The sequence below is a fragment of the Taudactylus pleione genome, unplaced genomic scaffold (genome assembly GCF_031769625.1).
Source record: "Taudactylus pleione unplaced genomic scaffold, aTauple2 ptg003137l, whole genome shotgun sequence".
Taxonomy (NCBI): domain Eukaryota; kingdom Metazoa; phylum Chordata; class Amphibia; order Anura; family Myobatrachidae; genus Taudactylus; species Taudactylus pleione.
This window is the reverse complement of record NW_028287496.1, coordinates 3,460,680-3,486,226: the sequence shown is the minus strand read 5'-3', so window position 1 is coordinate 3,486,226 and position 25,547 is coordinate 3,460,680. Positions and strand designations below refer to the sequence as shown.

Genomic DNA, 25,547 nt, shown 5'->3' with positions numbered 1-25,547 from the left:
TGCAGGGATTGAAGTATTGTGGGGACCAGGTGCAGGGATTGGAGGGGTGCTGGGACCAGGTGCAGGGATTGGAGGGTTGTGGGGACCAGGTGTAGGGATCGGAGGAGTGCGGGGATGAGGGTCAGAGATTGGAGGGTTGTGTGGACCAGGTGCAGGGATCAGTTGTGTGCTGGGACCAGGTGCAGGGATTGGAGGGTTGTAGAGACCAGGTGCACAGAATTGATGCGTGCTAGGACCAGGTACATTGATTGGAGGGCTGCAGGGACCAGGTGCAGAGATCGGAGGGTAGTGGGGACCATATACTGGGATCAGAGGGCTGCTGGAACCATGTTCAGGGATTGGAGGGTTGTGGGCACCAGGTGCAGAGATCAAAGGGGTGATGGGACCAGGTGGAGGTATTGAAGGTGTGCGGGGACCAGGTGCAGAGATAGGGAGGGGTGCTTGGACCAGGTGCAGAGATTGGAGGGGTGTGTGGACCAGGTGCAGGGATCAGAGGGGTGCAGGGACCAAGTGCAGGGTTTGGGGGGGTGCTGGGACCAGGTAAAGGGAGTGGAGGGGTGTTGGGACCAGGTGCAGAGATTGGAGGGGTGCGCGGACCAGGTGCAGGGATTAGAGGGGTGCGGGGACCAGGTGCAGGGATCGGAGGGGTGCTGGGACCAGGTGCAGAGATTAGAGCGTTGTGGGGACCAGGTGCAGGGACTGTAGGGGTGCTGGGACAAGGTGCAGTGATTTGAGGGGTGTGGGGACCAGGTGCAGGGATTGGAGTGGTCCTGGGACCAGGTGCTGAGATTGGAGGGGTGGAGGGACCATGTGCAGTGATTGGAGTGGTGCAGGGACCACGCGCAGGATTTGGAGGGCTGTTGAGACCATATGCAGAGATAGGAGCGGTGCTGGGACCAAGTGCAGGGATTGGAGGGGTGCAGAGATTGGAGGGGTGCCGGAACCAGGTGCAGGGATCGGAGGGCTGTGGGGACCATATGTAGAGATTGTAGGGGTGCTGGAAAAAGGTGCAAGGATTGCAGGGGTGCAGGGATAGGAGGAGTGTGGGGACAAGGTGCAGGTATTTGAGGGTTGTGGGGACCAGGTGCAGGGATTTGGGGGTTGTGGGGACCAGGTGCAGAGATTGGAGGGGGTGCAGAGATCAGAGGGTTGCGGGGACCAGGTGCAGGGATCGGAGGGATGTTGGGACCAGGTGTAGGGATTGGAGGGGTGCTGGGACCAAGTACAGGGATCGGAGGGTTGTTGGGACCTGGTGCAGGGATTGAAGGGGGTGCCAAGGATCGGAGGGGTGTAGGGACCAGGTGTAGTGATCGGAGGGTTGTGATGACCAGATGCAGGGATTGGAGGGGTGCAGGGATTGGAGGGGTGTGGGGACCAGGTGCAGGTATTGGAGGGGTGCAGGGATCGGAGTGATGTGGGGACCAGGTGCAGGAGTTTGAGGGTTGTGGGGACCAGGTGCAGGGATTGGAGTGGTGTGGGGATCAGAGGGGTGCCGGGACCAAGTACAAGGAATGGAGGGTTGTGGGGACCAGGTGCAAGGCTTGGATGGGTTCTGGGACCAGGGGGGGTGAGGGGAACATGTGAAGAGATTGTTGGGCAGGCGGGATTGGAGGTGTGCAGGGACCGGGTGTAGGGATCAGAGGGGTGTGGGGACAATATGCAGAGATTGGAGGGGTGCCGGGATTGGAGGGTTGCAGGGACCAGGTGCAGGGATTGTAGAGGTCAATGGATCGGAGGGGTGCGGGGAACAGGTGCAGAGATTTGAGGGTTGTGGGGACCAGGTGCACAGATTGGAGGGGTGTAGGAGAGTGGAGGGATTTGGGGACCAGGTGCAAGGATTGTAGGGGGTGCAGAGATCGAGGGTTGTGGGGACCAGGTGTAGGGATTCGAGGGGGTGCAGAGATCGATGGTTGTGGGGACCAGGTGTAGGGATTCAAGGGGGTGCAGAGATCGGAGGGATGCTGGAAGCGGAGGGGTGTGGGGACCAGGTACAGGGATTGGAAGGGTGCATGGACCAGTTGCAGAGATTGGAGTGGTGCAGGGACCAGGTGCAGGGATTGGAGGGGTGATGGGACCAGATGCAGATTGGAGGGGTGCATGGACCAGGTACAGGGATTGGAAGGGTGCATGGACCAGGTGCAGGGATTGGAGGGGTGCATGGACCAGGTGCAGAGATTGGAAGGGTGCAGGGAACAGGTGCAGGCATAGTAGGGGGTGCAAGTGCCTGGTGCAGATATCAGAGGGGTGCGGTAATCAGATCCGATACCTGTGGATGCGGAGAGCTCCTGAGCCTGACACAGTTGATGCTGGAAGATGAGAGGAAGGATCTAGAGGATGTTCGTGCTCCAGAGGAGGATGATAGTGTTGCCAATAAGGTCATGTAATTGGACTAATTGAGCTAACTGGAATTTTCCAGTTAATTAATTTTTAGGTGGGTGTCTTATGGGTTTAATGGCACACATCCACTAGACGACAGGCAAAAGACTGCAGGATTATGACATTGTAATGGTGCAGTCGTTTGTCTGTCTGTGATGAGCCTGCACTGAACGAGCAGTCGATCAGTACAGGCTCATCAATCATCTGTAAACATGCTGGACCTGACGATATCGTCAGATTGTACAACATATTTGTACGACGATAGATGTCTAAACGACCAGCGGGAGCGAGCATCACTGGTCGTTTTAGACATTTTTTAAACAATCTGCAAACGATTTTCAAATGATTATCGAACGATAACGATATCGTTATCGTTCAATCGCTCAATTTAATCGTCTAGTGGATGTGTGCCTTAAGTCTAATGATTTTATGAAAAATTGGACTTGCTCTGAAGGTGTAATTGAGTGCCCCCCCCAAAAAATGAATAATCTCTCCCCCAATTGAAAAACAAAACTCTGTAGTGTGTGATTCTTGGTACATTTGCACCTAATTGAATATTCCCCTATGTGTGTTTGTATTCAGCCCGAGTGAGATGTATGAAGCCTTGGAGAGAGAGAAAGTGGAGAAGTTATCCAGAGCACCAATCAGATTCCTGCTGTCATTTCAAAGACTGTAGTAGACAAATGACACTGAGAAGTGGATTGGATGATTTGGGCAACTTCTCCATTTTATATCTCTCCAAGGCTTGTTACATCTCCCCCTAAATGTGAGATGAATTAGTAAGAACAGGAGCAGAACATTATGCACCTGGTGAAAGAGGTTGTGGTGTATGGTGTGTGGTGTATGGTGTGTGGTGTGTGGTGTATGGAGTGTGGTGTATAGTGTATGGTGTATGGTGTGTGGTGTATAGTGTATGGTGTATGGTGTATGGTGTGTGGTGTGTGGTGTATGGTGTGTGGTGTATGGTGTGTGGTGTATGGTGTGTGGTGTATGGTGTGTGGTGTATGGTGTGTGGTATATGGTGTATGGTGTATGGTGTGTGGTGTATGGTGTGTGGTGTATGGTGTGTGGTATATGGTGTGTGGTGTATGGTGTGTGGTGTATGGTGTATAGTGTGTGGTGTATAGTGTATGGTGTATGGTGTATGATGTGTGTGGTGTGTTGTGCATGGTGTATGGTGTATAGTGTATGGTGTATGGTGTATGGTGTATGATGTGTGGTATATGGTGTGTGGTGTATGGTGTGTGGTGTATGGTGTATGGTGTGTGGTGTATGGTGTGTGGTGTAAGGTGTGTGGTATATGGTGTGTGGTGTATGGTGTGTGGTGTATGGTGTGTGGTGTATAGTGTGTGGTGTATAGTGTATGGTGTATGGTGTATGATGTGTGTGGTGTATGGTGTATAGTGTATGGTGTATGGTGTATGGTGTATGATGTGTGTGGTGTGTGAAGGGGCGGATTGGGATGAAAAACCAGCCCGGAAAAATTCTGGTAGCAGCCCTAATGGGGGCAGGTCTGCTGAGGGGGCAGGGACTGTTGAGGGGAGTGGGATACTCCCTTCCGTAGAGGCCGTCCATGCATCTTTTGATGCAGTTGCGTCTGCGACTTAATACCAATGCCAACAAAGCCCTTCCCTGGTGTACATCCATGCAGCTGAATGTGCAAGGACAAAGACACCCACTGTCAGTGTGCACAGAAGCTGTAATCTCGACCATTGGGGCTTGCGACGAAGACCCTTGCGGTAGGGTCTCGTTCACGCAAGCCCCAGTGAGCTTCTGGCTCTTAATAGAGCCGGAGGCTCACCACTGACATCACTCGTGATGTCAGTGGGGCCGCCTCCAAACGGCAGGCGTTCCAACGGGAACGCCTCTGTTTGGCCAGCCGCGCCCCCTGCCCGCCTCCAAAATGGGCGAGCTGTCAATCAAAATTGACAGCCGCCCCCTTTTGGTGCGAGACCTGGAGCGACGGAGAGCCCGTCGCTAGCCGGGTCTCGCGCATGTGCACGTCGCAGCCGGCTCAGGTGTGTGCATGCGCAGTGGCCAAACATCGACCCGCTGCCCGCACGCTGGGATTGTGGGTGTTTTTTTTTTGTTCTCCAGGCGCTCGCAAAGCTGTGGGAGACCACCCACAGCTTGTGCGAGCAGCCAGGAGACAATCGCGATAATTGCGACCATCGACCTTGCAACGAGACCCTACGGTAGGGTCTAGGCTGCCGCAAGGCCAAGTGGACTTCCTGCTCTAATTGAGCAGGAAGTCCACTACTGACATCAGTAGTGATGTCAGTAAGGCCTCCCTATAAATGCCAGGCATTCCTAAGGGAACGCCTTCGTTTGTCCAGCCACCCCCCCTAACCGCCCACAAAACGGGGCGAGCTGTCACTCACCATCGACAGCCGCCACGTCTTGTTGCGAGCCCCGTACCATCTGAACTTCAGTCGCCCGGAGGGGCTCGCGCATGCGCAGTGCCTAAACATCGGGATGCTTGCAAGCACACAACGCATGCGACCGGGTCTGAATGAGGCCCTAGATCCGGTGCCGGACCTAGAGAAAGGGCACTTCTGCGCGTGCCTAAGGCGAAAAGAGCCATGGTCAAGGAAAAGGGAGCGTGTCTTTATGACACATCCCCTTTATGTCAGTCTTTGGGGAGTGCCCCCCAAGCGCTGCAGTCACTGTGAATGGATGCCGGGAGCATGCGCCCGGCATCCACTCACCGAAGCTGACCGCTGCACCACCATTTACCCCACCCGCGGGACACTGCGGCCCGCGGGTGGGGACAGAACAGGCTTGTTTCAGCAGGGCGCCGCGCCGGAGGGTAGGGTGCTTTCTGCCCTTTACAAATAGGGCAGGGCACAGAGCCCCTCTGAAACAGCCTAGTAGGAATGCTAGATCACATGACTGCACATTATTCCCCGACCGCAGTTTCCAGCATAACCGGTAAACAGATCCACCTGTATACACTAACACAGGGGGCGATTCAATTCAGTGCGATGTTGAATAGCCCCGGGTAGGAGTTACTGGCGCTATTCAATTGACCGCCCTGTCAAGTCTCACTAAAACCACTTAAGTCGGGAATGCCAGTGACCGCGCCTTAAGCTGGGTATTTGGTCGAGCTAACCGGCATCCTCCGACCAAAGTAACGGCCACAATGCTGTTAGCACTCAGCTAAGCCGGAAAACAGCATTGCAGCTGGCACTTTAGTAGGATTTCTGCTCTTTTTAATCTTTTTAAGGGCCTCATTTACTAACGAGTTCTATCATTCACAACAAGTGATACAACTCATTGGGCGGAATTCAATTGATTCCTGCCCCTATCGCGTCCGACGGAGCTATTTAATTCTTGCTCCTGTCGGGCACGATCAGCTGACAGCGCTACATTTCAGCTCGCAGCCCCAGGGGGGTGAGAGCTGAAATGTGCGAAAAGTGACATGTTTGGGCGCCCAAACATCACTTTTTGCGATCGCGCCCTGGACTTTGGTCGGGTTTAGCTGCTTTACGCAGCTAAACCCAACCACTTTGGGCGCGATCAGCAGGAAAATCTGGAACATTTGCATAGCGGCCCGCAAACTCCTGTCACTTTAGACGGGAGATGCGGGCGGCGAAAACAATTGAATTCCGCCCATTGCGTATGATAATGGTGCTCCGGCCAATCAGCTCCCAACTGTCATTTTTCAAACAGATGACAGTTGGGAGGGTGATTGGCTGGAGCACTATTATCATATGCAACGAGTTTCATCACTCATTAATAAATGAGGACCCTAGTCACTTACACTATTCTACCAGTTAAGGGGACCTGTGTGGGGGAGGGGGATGGGGGGAGCTGAGGATGAGGGTGGGTGAAGTGTTTGGATCTGTGAGGAGAGAGCAGGAAAAGGGTGCTGTGTGTGTGTGGCGGGGAGGCTGCGGATGGGGGAAATGTTTGGAGCTATGAGGTGAGGAGCAGGAAAGGGGGACCTGTTTATGTGTGTGTATGGGGGGGGAGTGCCTGGAGCTATGAGGTGAGGAGCACGAAAGAGGACCTGTGTGTGGAGGGGAGGGGGGGGTCGGGGGTGCCGCTATTGGGGGTGGGGGAAGTGTCTGGAGCTATGAGGTGAGGAGGAGGAAAGAGGACCTGTGTGTGTGGGGGAGGGGGGGGTCGGGGTGCCGCTATTGGGGGTGGGGGTAGTGTCTGGAGCGATGAGGTGAGGAGCAGGAAAGAGGACCTGTGTGTGTGGGGGAGGGGAGGGGGGGGGTCAATGGTGCTGGTATTGGGGGTAGGGGAAGTGTCTGGAGCTATGAGGAGCAGGAAAGGAGACCTGTGTGTGTGGGGGAGGGGGGGGTCGGGGGTTCCGCTATTGGGGGTGGGGGAAGTGTCTGGAGCTATGAGGAGCAGGAAAGAAGACGTGTGTGGGTGGGGGGTGGGGTGCCGCGATTGGGAGGGGGTTTTTTGGAGCTGTGTGGGATAGGTGGAGAGAGCTGGGTGTTATTTGCACATATACAGTATATCTTGATTACCTACCTTCTGTCTAGGCTGCGCTGCTGGGACGGCTGCTTGCAGATCAGTCAGACCACACTGCAGTGCAAATGGAGATGTCCTGGAGGCGGGCCTTCGGTCGGGCTGGAGGCGGAGCCATCAGTGGTGACTGACTGGCTCCGCAAAGGCTTATGGGAGGAGCTGCTGCGGCTGGGCATGCGCAGTAGCTCCCCCGACGGCCATTTTTTTTTCATTTACAGTGTAGAGTGTACTACTTCTGCCCGATCGGAGCTGAGCTGAGCTCCGATCGTGGCAGCCGGCAGGAGGGGTGAGTAAAGGAGGACCACCAGCCACTACAGGGAGCATAGGGACCGGCCCAGCGGGAAATGGCCTGGTGTCCCGGTGGCCCAATCCACCCCTGGATATGGTGTGTGGTGTATGAAGTAGGGGTGTGCACCGGCCACTTTTCGTGTTTTGTTTATTGGTTTTGGATCTGGATCTTTCTTCGTGTTTTGGATCTGGATTGGTTTTGCCAAAACCACCCTTCCGTGTTTTGGGTTCTGGGTTTTGTGTTTTGGATCTGTATTTTTTTGACAAAAAAGCATAAAAACAGCTAAAATCACAGAATTTGTAGGTTTTTCTGCTCCTATGCTATTATTAACCTCAATAGCCTTAATTTCCACTCATTTCCAGTCTATTCTGAACACCTCACACCTCACAATAGTGTTTTTATATCCAAAAGGTTGCACCGAGGTAGCTGGATGACTATGCTAAGAGACACGAGTGGGGGGCACAAACACGTGGCCCATCTAGGAGTGACACTGCAGTGGCAGACAGGATGGCAGTTTGAAAAACTAGGCCCCAAACAGTACATACTGCAAAGAAAAAAAATAGGTGCAAGATGTAATTGTCCTTGGGCCCTCCCATCCACCCTTATGTTGTATAAACAGGACATGCACACTTTAACAAACCAATCATTTCAGCGCCAGGGTCTGCCACACAACTGTGGCTGAAATGATTGGTTCGTTTGGGCCCCCACAAAACAAGCTGGCAATTAATCTGTCCCTGGACAAACTGGCTCTACGGAGGCAAGATGTCATCCTCATCCTCCTCATCCACCGATTCCTCACCCTCTTCAGTGTGTATATCCTCATCCTCACAGAGTATTAACTCATCCCCACTGGAATCCACCACCACAGGTCCCTCTTTACGTTCTGGAGGCTGGTCTCCCTGGAAGAGCTGATAATTCATTTTGATGAACATCATCTTCTCCACATTCTGTGGAAGCAACCTCCTATGCCTTTCGCTGACATGGTTCCCGGCTGCACTAAACACTCTTTCGGAGTACACACTGGAGGGGGGGCAACTCAGGTAAAATAGAGCCAATTTGTACAGGGGCATCCAAATTGCCTCTTTTTCCTGCCAGTACAGGTACGGACTGTCTGACATGCCTACTTGGATGCTGTCACCGATGTAATCCTCCACCATTCTGTCAATGGTGACAGTATCATATGCAGTGACAGTAGACATGTCAGAAATTGTTGCCAGGTCCTTCAGTCCGGACCAGATGTCCAAACTTGGTCCTGCCTGCCCTGCATCACCGCCAGCGGGTTGCTTAGGATACCTAAGTTTTTTCCTGGCAGCCCCAGTTGCGGGAGAAAATGAAGAAGGAGCTGTTGACGTGTCACGTTCCGCTTCAGCTGACAGTGTGTTCACCAGCAGGTCTTTGCACCTCTGCAGGCTTGTGTCGGCCGGAAAGAGAGACACCACATAGGCTTTAAACCTAGGATCGAGCACGGTGGACAAAATGTAGTGGTCTGATTTCAACAGATTGACCACCCTGGAATCCTGGCAAAGCGAATGAAGGGCTTCATCCACAAGTCCCACATGCCGAGCGGAATCGCTCCATCTTAGCTCCTCCTTCACTTTCTCCAGCTGCTTCTGCAAAAGCCTGATGAGGGGAATGACCTGACTCAAGCTGGCAGTGTCTGAACTGACTTCACGTGTGGCAAGTTCGAAGTGCTGGAGAACCTTGCACAACACGAAAATCATTCTCCACTGCGCTTGAGTCAGGTGCATACCCCTTCCTTTGCCTATGTCATAGGTGGATGTATAGGCTTGTATGGCCTTTTGCTGCTCCTCCATCCTCTGAAGCATATAGAGGGTTGAGTTCCACCGCGTCACAACCTCTTGCTTCAGGTGATGGCGGGGCAGGTTCAAGAGTGTTTGCTGGCGCTCCAGTCTTCGGCACGCAGTCGCTGAATGGCGAAAGTGGCCAGAAATTTTTCGAACACCCAAAGCGTCTCCTGCACGCCCCTGTCGCTTTTCAGAAAATTCTGCACCACCAAGTTTATTGTGTGAGCAAAACATGGGAATTTGCCCAGATGTAATGCTCGCACAATATTGGTGGCGTTGTCAGATATCACAAATCCCCAGGAGAGTCTAAGTGGGGTAAGCCACTGGGCGATGAATTCCCTCAGTTTCTCTAAGAGGTTGCCGGTGGTGTGCCTCTTACTGAAACCGGTGATACACAGCGTAGCCTGCCTTGGAACGAGCTGGCGTTTCTGAGATGCTGCTACTGGTGACGCTGCTGCTGTTGCTGCGTAAGGTGATACATCTACCCAGTGGGCTGTCACAGTCATATAGTCCTTAGTCTGCCCTGTTACATTGTGAACAATGGCATTTTTCAGGACACTGAGGACACTTTTTCTGACGTTTCTGAACAGTCTCGGTATCGCCTGCCTAGTGAAGTGGAATCTAGACGGGATTTGGGACCGGGGACACACTACCTCCATCAATTGTCTAAATCCCACTGCACTAATGGCGGATACCGGACGCACGTCTAACACCAACATAGCAGTCAAGGCCTCAGTTATACGTTTTGCTTCAGGATGACTGCTGTCGTACTTCATCCTCCTCGCTAAGGACTGTTGGAGGGTCAATTGTTTAGTAAAAGTAGTGGTGTTCCTATTTCCTCTCTGGGATGATGAACGACTCCCAGCAGCAGCAACAGCAGCAGGATCCTCCGGGAGGAATCCCGGAAAGGAGAGTCAGTCATGCCAGTGACATGGCCTGCAGGACTACTTCCGATCCTGACTAAGGAGGAAATTGACGAGGAGGGAGTTGACGGTGTGGTTTGCAGGCGCTTGGATACAACAGGACAACGGGATTTAGGTGTCCCTGGACTGCTTACGGTCTTAGCCAAAGTTTCTGAACTTGACAGTAACTTTTTATGAACGCGCTGTAGGTGCCATATAAGGGAGGATGTTCCTAGGTGGTTGACGTCCCTACCCCTACTTATTTCACCTTTACATATGGTACATATGGCAAGACAGTTGTTGTCCGGATTTGGATAGAAATATTGCCAGACCAAAGAGGTGGAATGTTTGGTCTTCTGCCCAGGCATGACCGTGATGGGCTTTTTCATCCCACGGACAACAACTGTCTCCCCCGGAGCCTGATTTAAACAAACCACATCACCATCAGAATCCTCCTCGCCAACTTCCTCCTCAGCGCCAGCTGCACCAGTATCCTCATCCTGTTGTACTTCAACAGTGACATCTTCAATTTGCATATCAGCAAGTGGACTGTGGGTGCTCCTTTCAGCACTTGCAGGGGGCGTGCAGATGGTGGAAAGAGCCACCTCTTCCCGTCCAGTGCTGGGAAGGTCAGGCATCGCAACCACCACCACACTTGGACTCTCCTTGGGGAATTGTGATATCTTCTTAGAAAGCACAGTTCTTCGCTGTGCTTTTGCCAGCTTAACTCTTTTGATTTTTTTAGTGGGAGGAGGGCTTCCATCGTCATGTGAAGCTGAACCACTAGTCATGAACATACTAGGGATCGACATTAGCCGTTCCTTGCCACTCCGTGTCGTAAATGGCATATTGGCAAGTTTACGTTTCTCTGCAGCTGATTTAAATGTTTTTTTCAAGGTCATTTTCCTGAACTTTGTCATTTGGGATTGTATGTGCCCTCTACTATGACATTGGGCATCGGCCTTGGCAGACGACGTTGATGGCATGTTATCGTCTATGTCATGACTAGTGGCAGCAGCTTCAGCACTAGGAGGAAGTGGTTCTTGATCTTTCTCTATTTTATTTTTATCGGAGAAAGTTTGGTCCTCCATTTATGTTATATCGATTTGATATATACGTGCGGCTAAACACAGAAAATATTTTTTTATTTTTGCTGGAGAGTAGTGCACTTTGTGGGTTACACCACCCTTTAAGAAATGAGCCAGCCGGCTCTTTACTTATGGGACACAGGCGCACGCTTGGCGCTGCTCCTTTGTTGATGCACGTGCGGCTACTGCACACAATTAACAAACACAGAAAATAATTTTTTTTTTGGTTTGGACTGGAGTATACTTTGGGGGTTACAGCACCCTTTAACGGTCAAGCCAGCCGGCCCTTTACTTATGACACAGGCGCACGCTTGGCACTACTTTGTTGATGCACGTGCGGCTACTGCGCACACAATTCACAAACACAGAAAATATTTTTTTTTTTGGTTTGGACTGGAGTGTACTTTGGGGGTTACAGCACCCTTTAATGGTCAAGCCAGCCGGCCCTTTACTTATGACACAGGCGCACGCTTGGCACTACTTTGTTGATGCACGTGCGGCTACTGCGCACACAATTCACAAACACAGAAAAAATATTTGTTATTTGGTTTGGACTGGAGTGTACTTTGGGGGTTACAGCACCCTTTAACGGTCAAGCCAGCCGGCCCTTTACTTATGACACAGGCGCACGCTTGGCACTACTTTGTTGATGCACGTGCGGCTACTGCACACACAATTCACAAACACAGAAAATAATTTTTTTTTTGGTTTGGACTGGAGTGTACTTAGGGGGTTACAGCACCCTTTAACGGTCAAGCCAGCCGGCCCTTTACTTATGACACAGGCGCACGCTTGGCACTACTTTGTTGATGCACGTGCGGCTACTGCGCACACAATTCACAAACACAGAAAATATATATTTTTTTTGGTTTGGAGTGTACTTTGGGGGTTACAGCACCCTTTAACGGTCAAGCCAGCTGGCCCTTTACTTATGACACAGGCGCACGCTTGGCACTACTTTGTTGATGCATGTGCGTCTACTGCGCACACAATTCACAAACACAGAAAAATATTTTGTTATTTGGTTTGGAGTGTACTTTGGGGGTTACAGCACCCTTTAACGGTCAAGCCAGCCGGCCCTTTACTTATGACACAGGCGCACGCTTGGCACTACTTTGTTGATGCACGTGCGGCTACTGCGCACACAATTCACAAACACAGAAAATATATATTTTTTTGGTTTGGAGTGTACTTTGGGGGTTACAGCACCCTTAAACGGTCAAGCCAGCTGGCCCTTTACTTATGACACAGGTGCACGCTTGGCACTACTTTGTTGATGCACGTGCGGCTACTGCGCACACAATTCACAAACACAGAAAAAATATTATTTTTTTAGCACTTGGGGGTAGCTCCCCTGATGGACAGAGCACCCCCTGGACAACACTACAGCACCCCTTTAGGACTGGGACACTGCACAGGACTTTGGAGTGGACACAGCCCCTATGGAGAACTGACTGCACAACACAGTCCAGCCAGCCCCTATGGACTTTAAGGAGTGGACACAGCCCCTATGTACAACAGCAGCACAGCGCAGCACAGCACAGCACAACACTACTCTGCACTACACTACACTACACAGCCCAGCCAGCCCTAACTCCCACCCTCCCTCTTCACTGTCCACAGCCGAGTGAGAAAATGGCGCCGACGCAGGTACCTTATATAGGATCCAAAACCCGCGAGACCCGGAAGGCGGGATGATGACGTTTTGCCTCGATTTCAGATCAGAGTGTTGTGTGTGGTGTATTATGTGTGGTGTATAGTGTATGATGTGTGGTGTGTTGTGTGTGGTGTATTATGTGTGGTGTATGGTGTATAGTGTATTGTGTATGTTGTGTGGTGTATTATGTGTGGTGTATAGTGTATGATGTGTGGTGTGTTGTGTGTGGTGTATTATGTGTGGTGTATAGTGTATGGTGTGTGGTGTGTGGTGTATTATGTGTGGTGTATAGTGTGTGGTGTGTAGTGTATGGTGTGTGGTGTATGCTATGTTTTGTATGTAATAGATCACTCTGCCAGCAACATGTCTTCTCTACACACGTGTCTGCTAAACTGAAACATGTTAGATAATAACTGGTGCTGTTGTGCTGATAACAACTTCTCTGGATGATATTTATCTATTGTTTAATTTAATTTTCCATTTAATAAAAAACTTTGGAATTTGCCATAGAAACCAACACTTGACTGCAGAGCTCACACTTTACCTGGAAAGACTGGCAGTGCCAGCTGGGGCTTTTGGGTTGCACCGAATACAGGGTCTGGGATTTAGAAGCGATCTTTAGATCCACAGATATACGAGAGAATCTACTTTGGCCCCTGGAAATGTGGATGCAGAAAGTCTCCTCCGATGGGTAATACAGGTCCGGTGGAATAAACACAGCAAAGTATCTACAATGGGGAAGAAATATTTTACTTCTGATACCAAAACACGGCCCCAGATTTCATGGTCACTCATTGTACTATGGTTAGAGGTCTAAATTTACACCCCCCAATCACGGCAGCGATCACGGCAGGGTACAAAGGACCTTTCATTCACTCATGACAAGCAGAAAATACCCTCAGTTATTCTCAGAGTACTGGTGAGGAGCCTGCCACCACTGCAATGAGGAGGCTTCTGGAGAGGCATGGGTGGTGAGCTGGGTTTATGGAGAGACTTAGGGGGAGGGCTGAGTTTGCTCAGAGACAAAGGGCTCTATTTACTACAATCCGCATATTGAATGCAGATTGTAGTGTCATATTACCGAGTGAATTCGCATTGCGTATTCTGGCAATATCACAGGGATTTACTACAAATCCCTTGCAGGGACAGAGCTTGCGATACAGCTCTGTCCCTGCGAATCCCATCCGCACACTAGTCACGGTATTTTCGAAAAAAATACCGTGACAAAGCGCCCGCTATGCACCGACCGTCCGCCGCTGCTACCCCCCTTCCCGGTGCTAAGCTCCGCCCCCGGTGCTAAGCCCTGCCCCCCACAATCATGGACCCCACTCTCCCTTAATTACACTTACCTGCATGATCCGGGCACCTGGTGATGTCCTCCATGCCTCCGATCAGGTGGTCTCCCATACTACACTGGGACCCGATCACCTGATGACTGGCCCGCAGTGCAGCATGGGAGACCAGCTGACTGGAGGGGAGACATCACCGGAGCCCCGACCACCGGTCCCTGGAGTCAGGTAAGTGAAAAAAAAAATTGACAATTTTTTTTTCTATTTTTTACAGTGTATCAGCTTGCGGTCTGTGTAGCAGTGATCAGTGTGGGATCTGTTTAGACCACACAGCTGATTACTGGGACCGACTCCTGCCTCTGCTCTCCCCATTAGAGCAGAGCAGGAGTCCGTAACCGGGGGAGACCCTGGATAACGCCACCTCCAGGTGGCGTTATTATCACAGGGCTTTCCCCGATATTTTTTTACAATTTATTTTTAGTAACTTTGGTTGGATCACAATTCCCATTACAATTATGGGAAGTGCGATCTGATTACTAAAAATAAGTGATACTTAGGGGTTGGAGTAGAATCTTACGAATTCTACTCCAATTGCCCTGTAATAACTATAGGTGATACTAAAATAATGTGAAAAGGGTGTGAAAACACAAAACAGCCTTTTTCACTCTATTTTAGTAAAAATAATGTTAATAAATAGAGCTGAAAAGGTGAGCTAAGGCTATGGAGAGACACAGGGGCGTGAGCTAAGGCTATGGAGAGACAAAGGGGGGTGAGCTGAGGCTATGGAGGGACACAGAGTAATGTTGAGACTATAGAGAGACACAGGAGGGGTCTGGGCAGAGGCTGCTGGAGAGACACTAGGTGGGGGAAGGTGAGGCTATGGAGAGACTCGGTGGGTTTGAGACTGTTAGAGAGACAGTGGGAAAGGGGCTGGGACGCAACAATCTACAATAAGACACCAATTCTAAAAAAATAAACATATTACCTCTGTAGTATTGTAACCCTTACTCACTGTGAAATCTGGAAGGTAGTGTCCTCAGAATACCTAGAATCAGGGCTATGTGGCTTTTCGGGTGCCTTCTGGATTGGAATTGTATTAGTCTTTGTCCCACCAGAGAAACTGGACACCACAACAACGAAAAAAGTTTATTACAGTTATTTATTAAAACAAGACTTCTTGGACAAAGTAATCACATACAGTAGTTAGCAGATATTCTATAAATGTTGCAGTTTTCCAAATTAACACTCTAAAATTACATATGCGTTTTACAAGCAATCTAGGCCTATTCCTTCTACAACACAATATTTATATATACCCCAATAACCCATACTTACCCCTGTTCTCATCGCTTGTACCCTTAACAGGTTCTCCCAGGTTATCTCCAGAATTGGGAGATATCAACCTCTCACCTCCAATTCAGCACACAGAATGCCTCCCCCTCTATTCCCCCTCCTCTCTTGACACTACCTCCTCCCCTTCTACTGCCTGTGGTACGAGAGGCATGTCCATTAGTCAGGGAGAGTGTAATTGATGATGTTAGATGGGACGGTCAGCCTTTTATACTGTGCTGGGGATCAGGGCTGCCATCAGAAATTGTGGGGCCGGTACTAACAAAATAGGTATGGGGCAGAGATGGGCAGAGCTGTGGATAATGTGGGTGGAGCTACTTTGGGGGGCATCAATTGGTGTGCAAACCAGTTTAAAAATTCTCAAGGTTTGGGCTGCAGGGGCAGTTGTTATTATAACTGTGGGAAGACTCAGGGAAGGCTGGCTGGACTGGGGCAGGGCAGGGAATACAGGCTGGCTGGCTGAACTGGGGCAGGGCAGGGAAGACAGGATGGCTGGGTAGACTGGGGGAGGGCACAGGATGGGCAGGCTGCCTGGACTAGAAGGCAGGCTGGAACGGGGGGCAGGAGGGAGTGAAGGCAGGCTCAATAGCTGGACTGGGGGGGTGCAGGGAACACTCGCTGGACTGGGGGGCACAGGAAAGGCTGGCTGGACTGGGGAAGGGCAGTGAAGACAGGGTGGCTGGCTGGACTGGGGGGCGTAGGGAAAGCAGGCTGGCCGGACTAGAAGACTGGCTGGACTGGAGGGGCACTGGGAATGCTGGCTAGACTAGGGGGGCACTTGGAACACTGGCTGGACTGCGGGTGGTGTGCAGGAAAGGCTGGCTGAACTGGGGCAGTGCAAGGAAGACAGGGTGGCTGGCTGGAATGGGTTTGGACACAGGGATGGCAGACTGGCCGGACTAGAAGGCTGGCTGCACTGGGAGAGGGATGGCAAGGAATGCAGACTAACTGGCTGGACTGAAGGGGTGTAGGGAAGGCTGGCTGTCCAGACTAGAAGGCTTCCTGGACTGGGGGGAAGTCAAGCTAGCTGGCTGGACAGGGGGAGTGCAGGGAACACTGGCTTGACTCGGGGTTGGGTGCAGGGAAGTCTGGCTGGACTGGGGGGGCACAGGGAAGGCAGGCTGGCTGGCTGGACTGGGGGTGGGGGCACAGGGAATGCTGACTGGACTGTGGCACTGGACAGGGTTTGCATACCTTGTTTTGGAGGAATTTCCTGAGAGAGACAGGGGGCCCGATGGCAGCGGTGCAGCAGGCAGAGAGAAAGAGCATCGGCTCCATGGCATTTTAAATATTGAGCTGGCTGCTAGCCAATCACAGCTCGCGGAATGGCAGCCAATCAGGAGCGTCCATTCCGCAAGCGGTGATTGGTTTGCGGCCGGCTCAATATTTCAAATGCAGTCGATGCTCTTTCTCCTGTTTGCCACCCGGGCTCCCTCTCTCTCTGGACCCAGGATTGGATTCCCAGCAGTCCCCTCCTGATGGTAACCTTGCTGGGGTTTGTTGATGTGCACTTCCAGGGAAAATTTGTCCTGCCACCCTGGTGTCTGCTTGGAATTTTACTGAGGCCACCAGGTGCCATTTATGAATCTGCAGTGTCCCAGGCTAGCTTTCACTAACCAAGCAAAGGAACCACCTTGTGGATAAACTAACATGAGACTGCACAAACTAGAAAGTGGGCTGGTGTGTCTGGTAGGTCCAGTCCACAATCCACATGCAGAATCCTCACAGTGCCCAATAGAAAGAGTTCTACCCTATACCATCTAAGTGTACATGGTGCCAGAGTCAGGTTGGATTGCAACTGCGAAATGGCATGCTATCGGCCGATTGTTGTGTTCTGCGCATACGTATGCATCGCAGTGCGTATACCTTAACTAGTCACTGTGATCGGGACTGCAACCACAGAAACTACACAGACCCATCACAGAGTAATTGACAGGAAGTATTGATTGTGGTAGGTGACGGGGGTGATCGGTGAAATGCAGGCGATTAATGCCGTTGCAGGGGCGTGCATAAATTAGCCATTGCGATGCAATACGCAGCATGAGGACTCACAGTAAACCAGAAGGTTAGTAATTCCTGAGTAAGGTTAGAGCCTGTGTAAGTGTGTGTGAGGCTGTGATGGTACTCCATGTTACCGATGGTATCTCAGTCTTGTGTAGTCACTGCATGTGATGAGGTTAGTAATTCCTGAGTAAGATCAGAGCCTGTGTAAGTGTGTGTGAGGCTGTGATGGTACTCCATGTTACTGATGGTGTCTCAGTCTTGTGTAGTCACTGTGTGTGATGAGGTTAGTAATTCCTGAGTAAGGTTAGAGCCTGTGTAAGTGTGTGTGAGGCTGTGATGGTACTCCATGTTACTGATGGTGTCTCAGTCTTGTGTAGTCACTGTGTGTGATGAGGTTAGTAATTCCTGAGTAAGGTTAGAGCCTGTGTAAGTGTGTGTGAGGCTGTGATGGTACTCCATGTTACTGATGGTATCTCAGTCTTGTGTAGTCACTGTGTGTGATGAGGTTAGTAATTCCTGTGTAAGTGTGTGTGAGGCTGTGATGGTACTCCATGTTACTGATGGTTTCTCAGTCTTGTGTAGTCACTGCGTGTGATGAGGTTAGTAATTCCTGTGTAAGTGTGTGTGAGGCTGTGATGGTACTCCATGTTACTGATGGTTTCTCAGTCTTGTGTAATCACTGTGTGTGATGAGGTTAGTAATTCCTGAGTAAGGTCAGAGCTGTGTAAGTGTGTGTGAGGCTGTGATAGTACTCCATGTTACAGATGGTGTCTCAGTCTTGTGTAGTCACTGTGTGTGATGAGGTTAGTAATTCCTGAGTAAGGTCAGAGCATGTGTAAGTGTGTGTGAGGATGTGATGGTACTCCATGTTACTGATGGTTTCTCAGTCTTGTGTAGTCAATGCGTGTGATGAGGTTAGTAATTCCTGAGTAAGGTCAGAGCCTGTGTAAGTGTGTGTGAGGCTGTGATAGTACTCCATGTTACCGATGGTTTCTCAGTCTTGCGTAGTCACTGCGTGTGATGAGGTTAGTAATTCCTGAGTAAGGTCAGAGCCTGTGTAAGTGTGTGTGACGATGTGATGGTACTCCATGTTACCGATGGTTTCTCAGTCTTCTGTAGTTACTGTGTGTGATGAGGTTAGTAATTCCTGAGTATGGTCAGAGCCTGTGTAAGTGTGTGTGAGGCTGTGATGGTACTCCATGTTACTGATGGTTTCTCAGTCTTGTGTAATCACTGTGTGTGATGAGGTTAGTAATTCCTGAGTAAGGTCAGAGCCTGTGTAAGTGTGTATAAGGAAGTGATGGTACTCCATGTTACCGATGGTTTCTCAGTCTTGTGTAGTTACTGTGTGTGATGAGGTTAGTAATTCCTCAGTATGGTCAGAGCATGTGTAAGTGTGTGTGAGGTTGTGATGGTACTCCATGTTACCGATGGTTTCTCAGTCTTGTGTAGTCACTGCGTGTGATGGGGTTAGTAATTCTGAGTAAGGTCAGAGCCTGTGTAAGTGTGTGTAAGGCTGTGATGGTACTCCATGTTACCGATGGTATCTCAGTCTTGTGTAGTCACTCCGTGTGATGAGGTTAGTAATTCCTCAGTAAGGTCAGAGCCTGTGTAAGTGTGTGTGAGGCTGTGATGGTACTCCATGTTACTGATGGTTTCTCAGTCTTGTGTAATCACTGTGTGTGATGAGGTTAGTAATTCCTGAGTAAGGTCAGAGCTGTGTAAGTGTGTGTGAGGCTGTGATAGTACTCCATGTTACTGATGGTGTCTAAGTCTTGTGTAGTCACTGTGTGTGATGAGGTTAGTAATTCCGGACTAAGGTCAGAGCCTGTGTAAGTGTGTGTGAGGATGTGATGGTACTCCATGTTACTGATGGTTTCTCAGTCTTGTGTAGTCAATGTGTGTGATGAGGTTAGTAATTCCTGAGTAAGGTCAGAGCCTGTGTAAGTGTGTGTGAGGCTGTGATGGTACTCCATGTTACCAATGGTTTCTCAGTCTTGCGTAGTCACTGCGTGTGATGAGGTTAGTAATTCCTGAGTAAGGTCAGAGCCTGTGTAAGTGTGTGTGAGGATGTGATGCTACTCCATGTTACTGATGGTTTCTCAGTCTTGTGTAATCACTGTGTGTGATGAGGTTAGTAATTCCTGAGTAAGTTCAGAGCCTGTGTAAGTGTGTGTGACGATGTGATGGTACTCCATGTTACCGATGGTTTCTCAGTCTTGTGTAGTTACTGTGTGTGATGAGGTTAGTAATTCCTGATTATGGTCAGAGCCTGTGTAAGTGTGTGTGAGGCTGTGATGGTACTCCATGTTACTGATGGTTTCTCAGTCTTGTGTAGTCACTCCGTGTGATGAGGTTAGTAATTCCTCAGTAAGGTCAGAGCCTGTGTAAGTGTGTGTGAGGCTGTGATGGTACTCCATGTTACTGATGGTTTCTCAGTCTTGTGTAATCACTGTGTGTGATGAGGTTAGTAATTCCTGAGTAAGGTCAGAGCTGTGTAAGTGTGTGTGAGGCTGTGATAGTACTCCATGTTACTGATGGTGTCTAAGTCTTGTGTAGTCACTGTGTGTGATGAGGTTAGAAAATCCTGACTAAGGTCAGAGCCTGTGTAAGCGTGTGTGAGGATGTGATGGTACTCCATGTTACTGATGGTTTCTCAGTCTTGTGTAGTCAATGCGTGTGATGAGGTTAGTAATTCCTGAGTAAGGTCAGAGCTTGTGTAAGTGTGTGTGAGGCTGTGATGGTACTCCATGTTACCGATGGTTTGTCAGTCTTGCGTAGTCACTGCGTGTGATGAGGATAGTAATTCCTGAGTAAGGTCAGAGCCTGTGTAAGTGTGTGTGAGGCTGTAATGGTACTCCATGTTACCGATGGTTTCTCAGTCTTGCGTAGTCACTGCGTGTGATGAGGATAGTAATTCCTGAGTAAGGTCAGAGCCTGTGTAAGTGTGTGTGAGGATGTGATGGTACTCCATGTTACTGATGGTTTCTCAGTCTTGTGTAATCACTGTGTGTGATGAGGTTAGTAATTCCTGAGTACGTTCAGAGCCTGTGTAAGTGTGTGTGATGATGTGATGGTACTCCATGTTACCAATGGTTTCTCAGTCTTGTGTAGTTACTGTGTGTGATGAGGTTAGTAATTCCTGATTATGGTCAGAGCCTGTGTAAGTGTGTGTGAGGCTGTGATGGTACTCCATGTTACTGATGGTATCTCAGTCATGTGTAGTCACTGCGTGTGATGAGGTTAGTAATTCCTGAGTAAGGTCAGAGCCTGTGTAAGTGTGTGTGAGGATGTGATGGTACTCCATGTTACTGATGGTTTCTCAGTCTTGTGTAGTCACTGTGTGTGATGAGGTTAGTAATTCCTCAGTATGGTCAGAGCCTGTGTAAGTGTGTGTGAGGATGTGATGGTACTCCATGTTACTGATGGTCTCTCAGTCTTGTGTAGTCACTGTGTGTGATGAGGTTAGTAATTCCTCAGTATGGTCAGAGCCTGTGTAAGTGTGTGTGAGGCTGTGATGGTACTCCATGTTACTGATGGTATCTCAGTCTTGTGTAGTTAGTGTGTGATGAGGTTAGTAATTCCTGAGTAAGGTCATACTCTGTGCAAGTGTGTGTGAGGATGTGATGGTACTCCATGTTACTGATAGATTCTCAGTCTTGTGTAATCACTGCGTGTGATGAGGTTAGTAATTTCTGAGTAAGGTCAGAGCCTGTGTAAGTGTGTGTGAGGCTGTGATGGTACTCCATGTTACCGATGGTTTCGCAGACTTGCTAAGTATTACTGATGTTTGTAAGGTATAGTGAGCCTCTTTATGTTGTGCTGTGACAGCATAGCGATCGCAGTGGATTAGCATACTACCGCAGTCAGACTGCTTTTGTAATTGCAGTTGCAATCCATACTGAATTAGGCCCACAGTTATCAGTGCCTTCACAGAAGAGCTGTTGTGTTCAGCAACATGAAGAGCTGGACAGCTCCATCAGTCATTATCCCTCACCTGCAACCTGATACATTTATTTGTGTCTCACAGCGGCTCCATCTTCAATACTCGTCCGGCCACCGCCAGTCAAAGCTTGAAGGTAGGTACTAGGCAGCAATCTCTGTTCATCATAGAAGGTAAGTCTGCTGCACTGACAGGAGGGGTCAACAGACATTGGCCCTCATTCAGAGCCACTCGCTAGCGGCAGTACGCTCATTCCGAGCGATGTTCGCATATCTGCGCATGCGTACGGTTTTTAGTACGCATGCGCGAACCAGTCAGTGCGGCCGAAAATCGTTTGTACGCTATATAGCGAGTGCCTGCTATTTTGAGTGACAGAATGAGGCATATGTGGGTGGTAACAGGGGAAGGTGCTTGTAAACGGGGGAGTGGAATTCGAACGCAGGCGTGCTTAAAGGTCAAAACGGGCGTCTTAAGGGAGTGCATAATTAATACAGCAGCGTCATTGACCACGTCACTTGGTTTTTTTAACTCAGAACTGCTCGCAAAATAGCGGTTGAAAAAACCAACCACAAGAATAGCGAGCAGTTCCTACGCTGTACGATGTACTCGATTAATCTAATAAATAGCGGACATGACGTATGGTGCGAGCGGCCAGGGGTCGTTTTTATTAAATAAATGAGCGTATGTTTTGCTCGCTCGTTCAGACTTAGAGGTGTGAACAGACTGTAATGTGCGAACGGATCATTTGAATAGCCACCCCTTGTTTTCGAACGAACGACCGCAAATAGCGAACGGCTCTGAATGAGGGACATAATGTCCATGGGGCAGCAATGGCTTTCAGTCTGCTCACAAAGTGAATCTACCCTGCAGCTGTGCTAATAGGAATCTCCAGCAGCACAGCATTTCTGCTCTCTGCTCCTCCTGAGGTAACCTCTATCCCTCTCACAGCCTCTGTCTCTAATCCTCCTGAGGTAACCTCTATCCCTCTCACAGCCTCTAACTCTCTGATCCTCCTGAGGTATCTTCTATCCCTCTCAGAGCCTCTGATCCTGCTCCTCCTGAGGTAACCTCTATCCCTCTCACAGCCTCTAACTCTCCGCTCCTCCTGAGGTAGCCTCTATCCCTCTCACAGCCTCAGACCCTGCTCTTCCTGAGGTAACCTCTGTCCCTCTCACAGCCTCTGACTCTGCTCCTCCTGAGGTAACCTCTGTCCCTCTCACAGCCTCTGACTGCTCCTCCTGAGGTAACCTCTATCCCTCTCACAGTCTCTAACTCTCTGCACCTCCTGAGGTAGCCTCTATCCCTCTCACAGCCTCTGACCCTGCTCCTCCTGAGGTAACCTCTGTCCCTCTCACAGCCTCTGACACTCTGCTCCTCCTGAGGTAACCTCTATCCCTCTCACAGCCTCTGACTCTCTGCTCCTCCTGAGGTAACCTCTGTCCCTCTCACAGCCTCTGACTCTCTGCTCCTCCTGAGGTAACCTCTATCCCTCTCACAGCCTCTGACTCTAATCCTCCTGAGGTAACCTCTATCCCTCTCACAGCCTCTAACTCTCTGATCCTCCTGAGGTTTCTTCTATCCCTCTCACAGCCTCTGATCCTGCTCCTCCTGAGGTAACCTCTATCCCTCTCACAGCCTCTAACTCTCTGCTCCTCCTGAGGTAGCCTCTATCCCTCTCACAGCCTCTGACCCTGCTCCTCCTGAGGTAACCTCTGTCCCTCTCACAGCCCCTGACTCTGCTCCTCCTGAGGTAACCTCTGTCCCTCTCACAGCCTCTGACTGCTCCTCCTGAGGTAACCTCTTTCCCTCTCACAGCCTCTAACTCTCTGCTCCTCCTGAGGTAGCCTCTATCCCTCTCACAGCCTCTGACCCTGCTCCTCCTGAGGTAACCTCTGTCCCTCTCACAGCCTCTGACACTCTGCTCCTCCTGAGGTAACCTCTATCCCTCTCACAGCCTCTGACTCTCTGCTCCTCCTGAAGAAACCTCTGTCCCTCTCACAGCCTCTGACTCTCTGCTCCTCCTGAGGTAACCTCTATCCCTCTCACAGCCTCTGACTCTAATCCTCCTGAGGTAACCTCTATCCCTCTCACAGCCTCTGACTCTCTGCTCCTCCTGAGGTAACCTCTATCCCTCTCACAGCCTCTAACTCTCTGATCCTTCTGAGGTAACCTCTATCCCTCTCACAGGCTCTGACTCTACTCTTCCTGAGGTAACCTCTATCCCTCTCACAGCCTCTGACTCTGCTCCTCCTGAGGTAACCTCTGTCCCTCTCACAGCCTCTGACTCTGCTCCTCCTGAGGTAACCTCTGTCCCTCTCACAGCCTCTGACCCTGCTCCTCCTGAGGTAACCTCTGTCCCTCTCACAGTCTCTGACCCTGCTCCTCCTGAGGTAACCTCTGTCCCTCTCACAGCCTCTGACACTCTGCTCCTCCTGAGGTAACCTCTATCCCTCTCACAGCCTCTGACTCTCTGCTCCTCTTGAGGTAACCTCTGTCCCTCTCACAGCCTCTGACTCTCTGCTCCTCCTGAGGTAACCTCTACCCCTCTCACAGCCTCTGACTCTCTGCTCCTCCTGAGGTAACCTCTATCCCTCTCACAGACTCTGACTCTAATCCTCCTGAGGTAACCTCTATCCCTCTCACAGCCTCTGACCCTGCTCCTCCTGAGGTAACCTCTATCCCTCTCACAGCCTCTGACTCTGCTCCTCCTGAGGTAACCTCTATCCCTCTCACAGCCTCTACCTCTCTGATCCTTCTGAGGTAACCTCTATCCCTCTCACAGGCTCTGACTCTACTCTTCCTGAGGTAACCTTTATCCCTCTCACAGCCTCTGACTCTGCTCCTCCTGAGGTAACCTCTGTCCCTCTCACAGCCTCTGACTCTGCTCCTCCTGAGGTAACCTCTGTCCCTCTCACAGCCTCTGACCCTGCTCCTCCTGAGGTAACCTCTGTCCCTCTCACAGTCTCTGACCCTGCTCCTCCTGAGGTAACCTCTGTCCCTCTCACAGCCTCTGACTCTGCTCCTCCTGAGGTAACCACTATCCCTCTCACAGTCTCTGACCCTGCTCCTCCTGAGGTAACCTCTATCCCTCTCACAGCCTCTGACTCTGCTCCTCCTGAGGTAACCTCTGTCCCTCTCACAGTCTCTGAACCTGCTCCTCCTGAGGTAACCTCTATCCCTCTCACAGCCTCTGACTCTCTGCTCCTCCTGAGGTAACCTCTATCCCTCTCACAGCCTCTGACACTGCTCCTCCTGAGGTAACCTCTATCCCTCTCACAGCCTCTGACACTGCTCCTCCTGAGGTAACCTCTATCCCTCTCACAGCCTCTGACCCTGACCCTCCTGAGGTACCTCTATCCCTCTCACAGCCTCTGACTCTGCTCCTCCTGAGGTAACCTCTATCCCTCTCACAGCCTCTGACCCTGCTCCTCCTGAGGTAACCTCTATCCCTCTCAGATCCTCTGACCCTGCTTCTCCTGAGGTAACCTCTATCCCTCTCACAGCCTCTGACCCTGCTCCTCCTGAGGTAACCTCTATCCCTCTCACAGCCTCTGACTCTGCTCCTCCTGAGGTAAAGTCTATCCCTCCCACAGCCTCTGACTCTGCTCCCCTCAGCACTGGTGCATCTGTCTCCCCTCAACTCCTCATGTGCTCCTCAACAACATTCCTTCATGACTATCCATCTGATAGTCACTAAGAGGTGCCAGACTCCATGCCCCTGTTCTCTGGGAGCCCCTCACTGTCTCAGAGGTGTGCCTGCTCTATCCATCAGGTCAGCTCACCACAACTGTCCTCTCTCTCTCTCTGGACTCAGAGATACAGCCAGGAACACTGTGCACTGCTCCTCTCTCTCCACCGAGAGCACAGGCTCCATCTCTTATGATAGGCATCTCACACCACCTCCCTCATATACAACAGAGCAGCTTTCTCTCCCTGCCTCAAGGCTAGATCCCTGGATCTTTCCCGCTCTGCCCAGGAGCCCTTCTTCCCTTAGCATGCATGCTTCTTACACTTTCTGTGTGTGCTGCAGTATTAGCCCGGTTTTGGATCTGGATTTTTTAAATAAAAAGGTGCCACCGCTGGTCCGATGGATAGAGTCTCTCTCAGAAGCTGGTAGTGATTCAGATGTAGACTTGCTGAGAGGCAGAAGAAGGCAGAAGCTGGGTGCTGGTAATGCAGTTGGTCAGGCAGCTTGTGGGAACCGGTAATAAGCAGGTGAGATGAGAAAACTAGAAGTGCTCTAAAACCCACTGGAGTTGCTGAGCACTGGAAGGTAACTTGGGAATTGCGCAGGTTAATGCACTGATGGCTGTAGACAGGTCTATAGCCTAGAGCAGGACTCGAGATTATAGGCTG

At 50.6% G+C, this 25,547-nt stretch overlaps 1 protein-coding gene across 1 annotated transcript in view; it reads right to left on the bottom strand.

Annotated features, from left to right (window-relative positions):
• The window catches only part of LOC148430837 (alpha-2-macroglobulin-like protein 1), a 630,872-nt gene that overhangs the window by 593,502 nt on the left and 11,823 nt on the right, over nt 1-25,547 (bottom strand). The window contains exon 3 of the mRNA XM_088466430.1: nt 13,150-13,333. Coding sequence (XP_088322556.1) covers nt 13,150-13,333 — 184 coding nt within the window. The remainder of the gene's footprint in view (nt 1-13,149; nt 13,334-25,547) is intronic.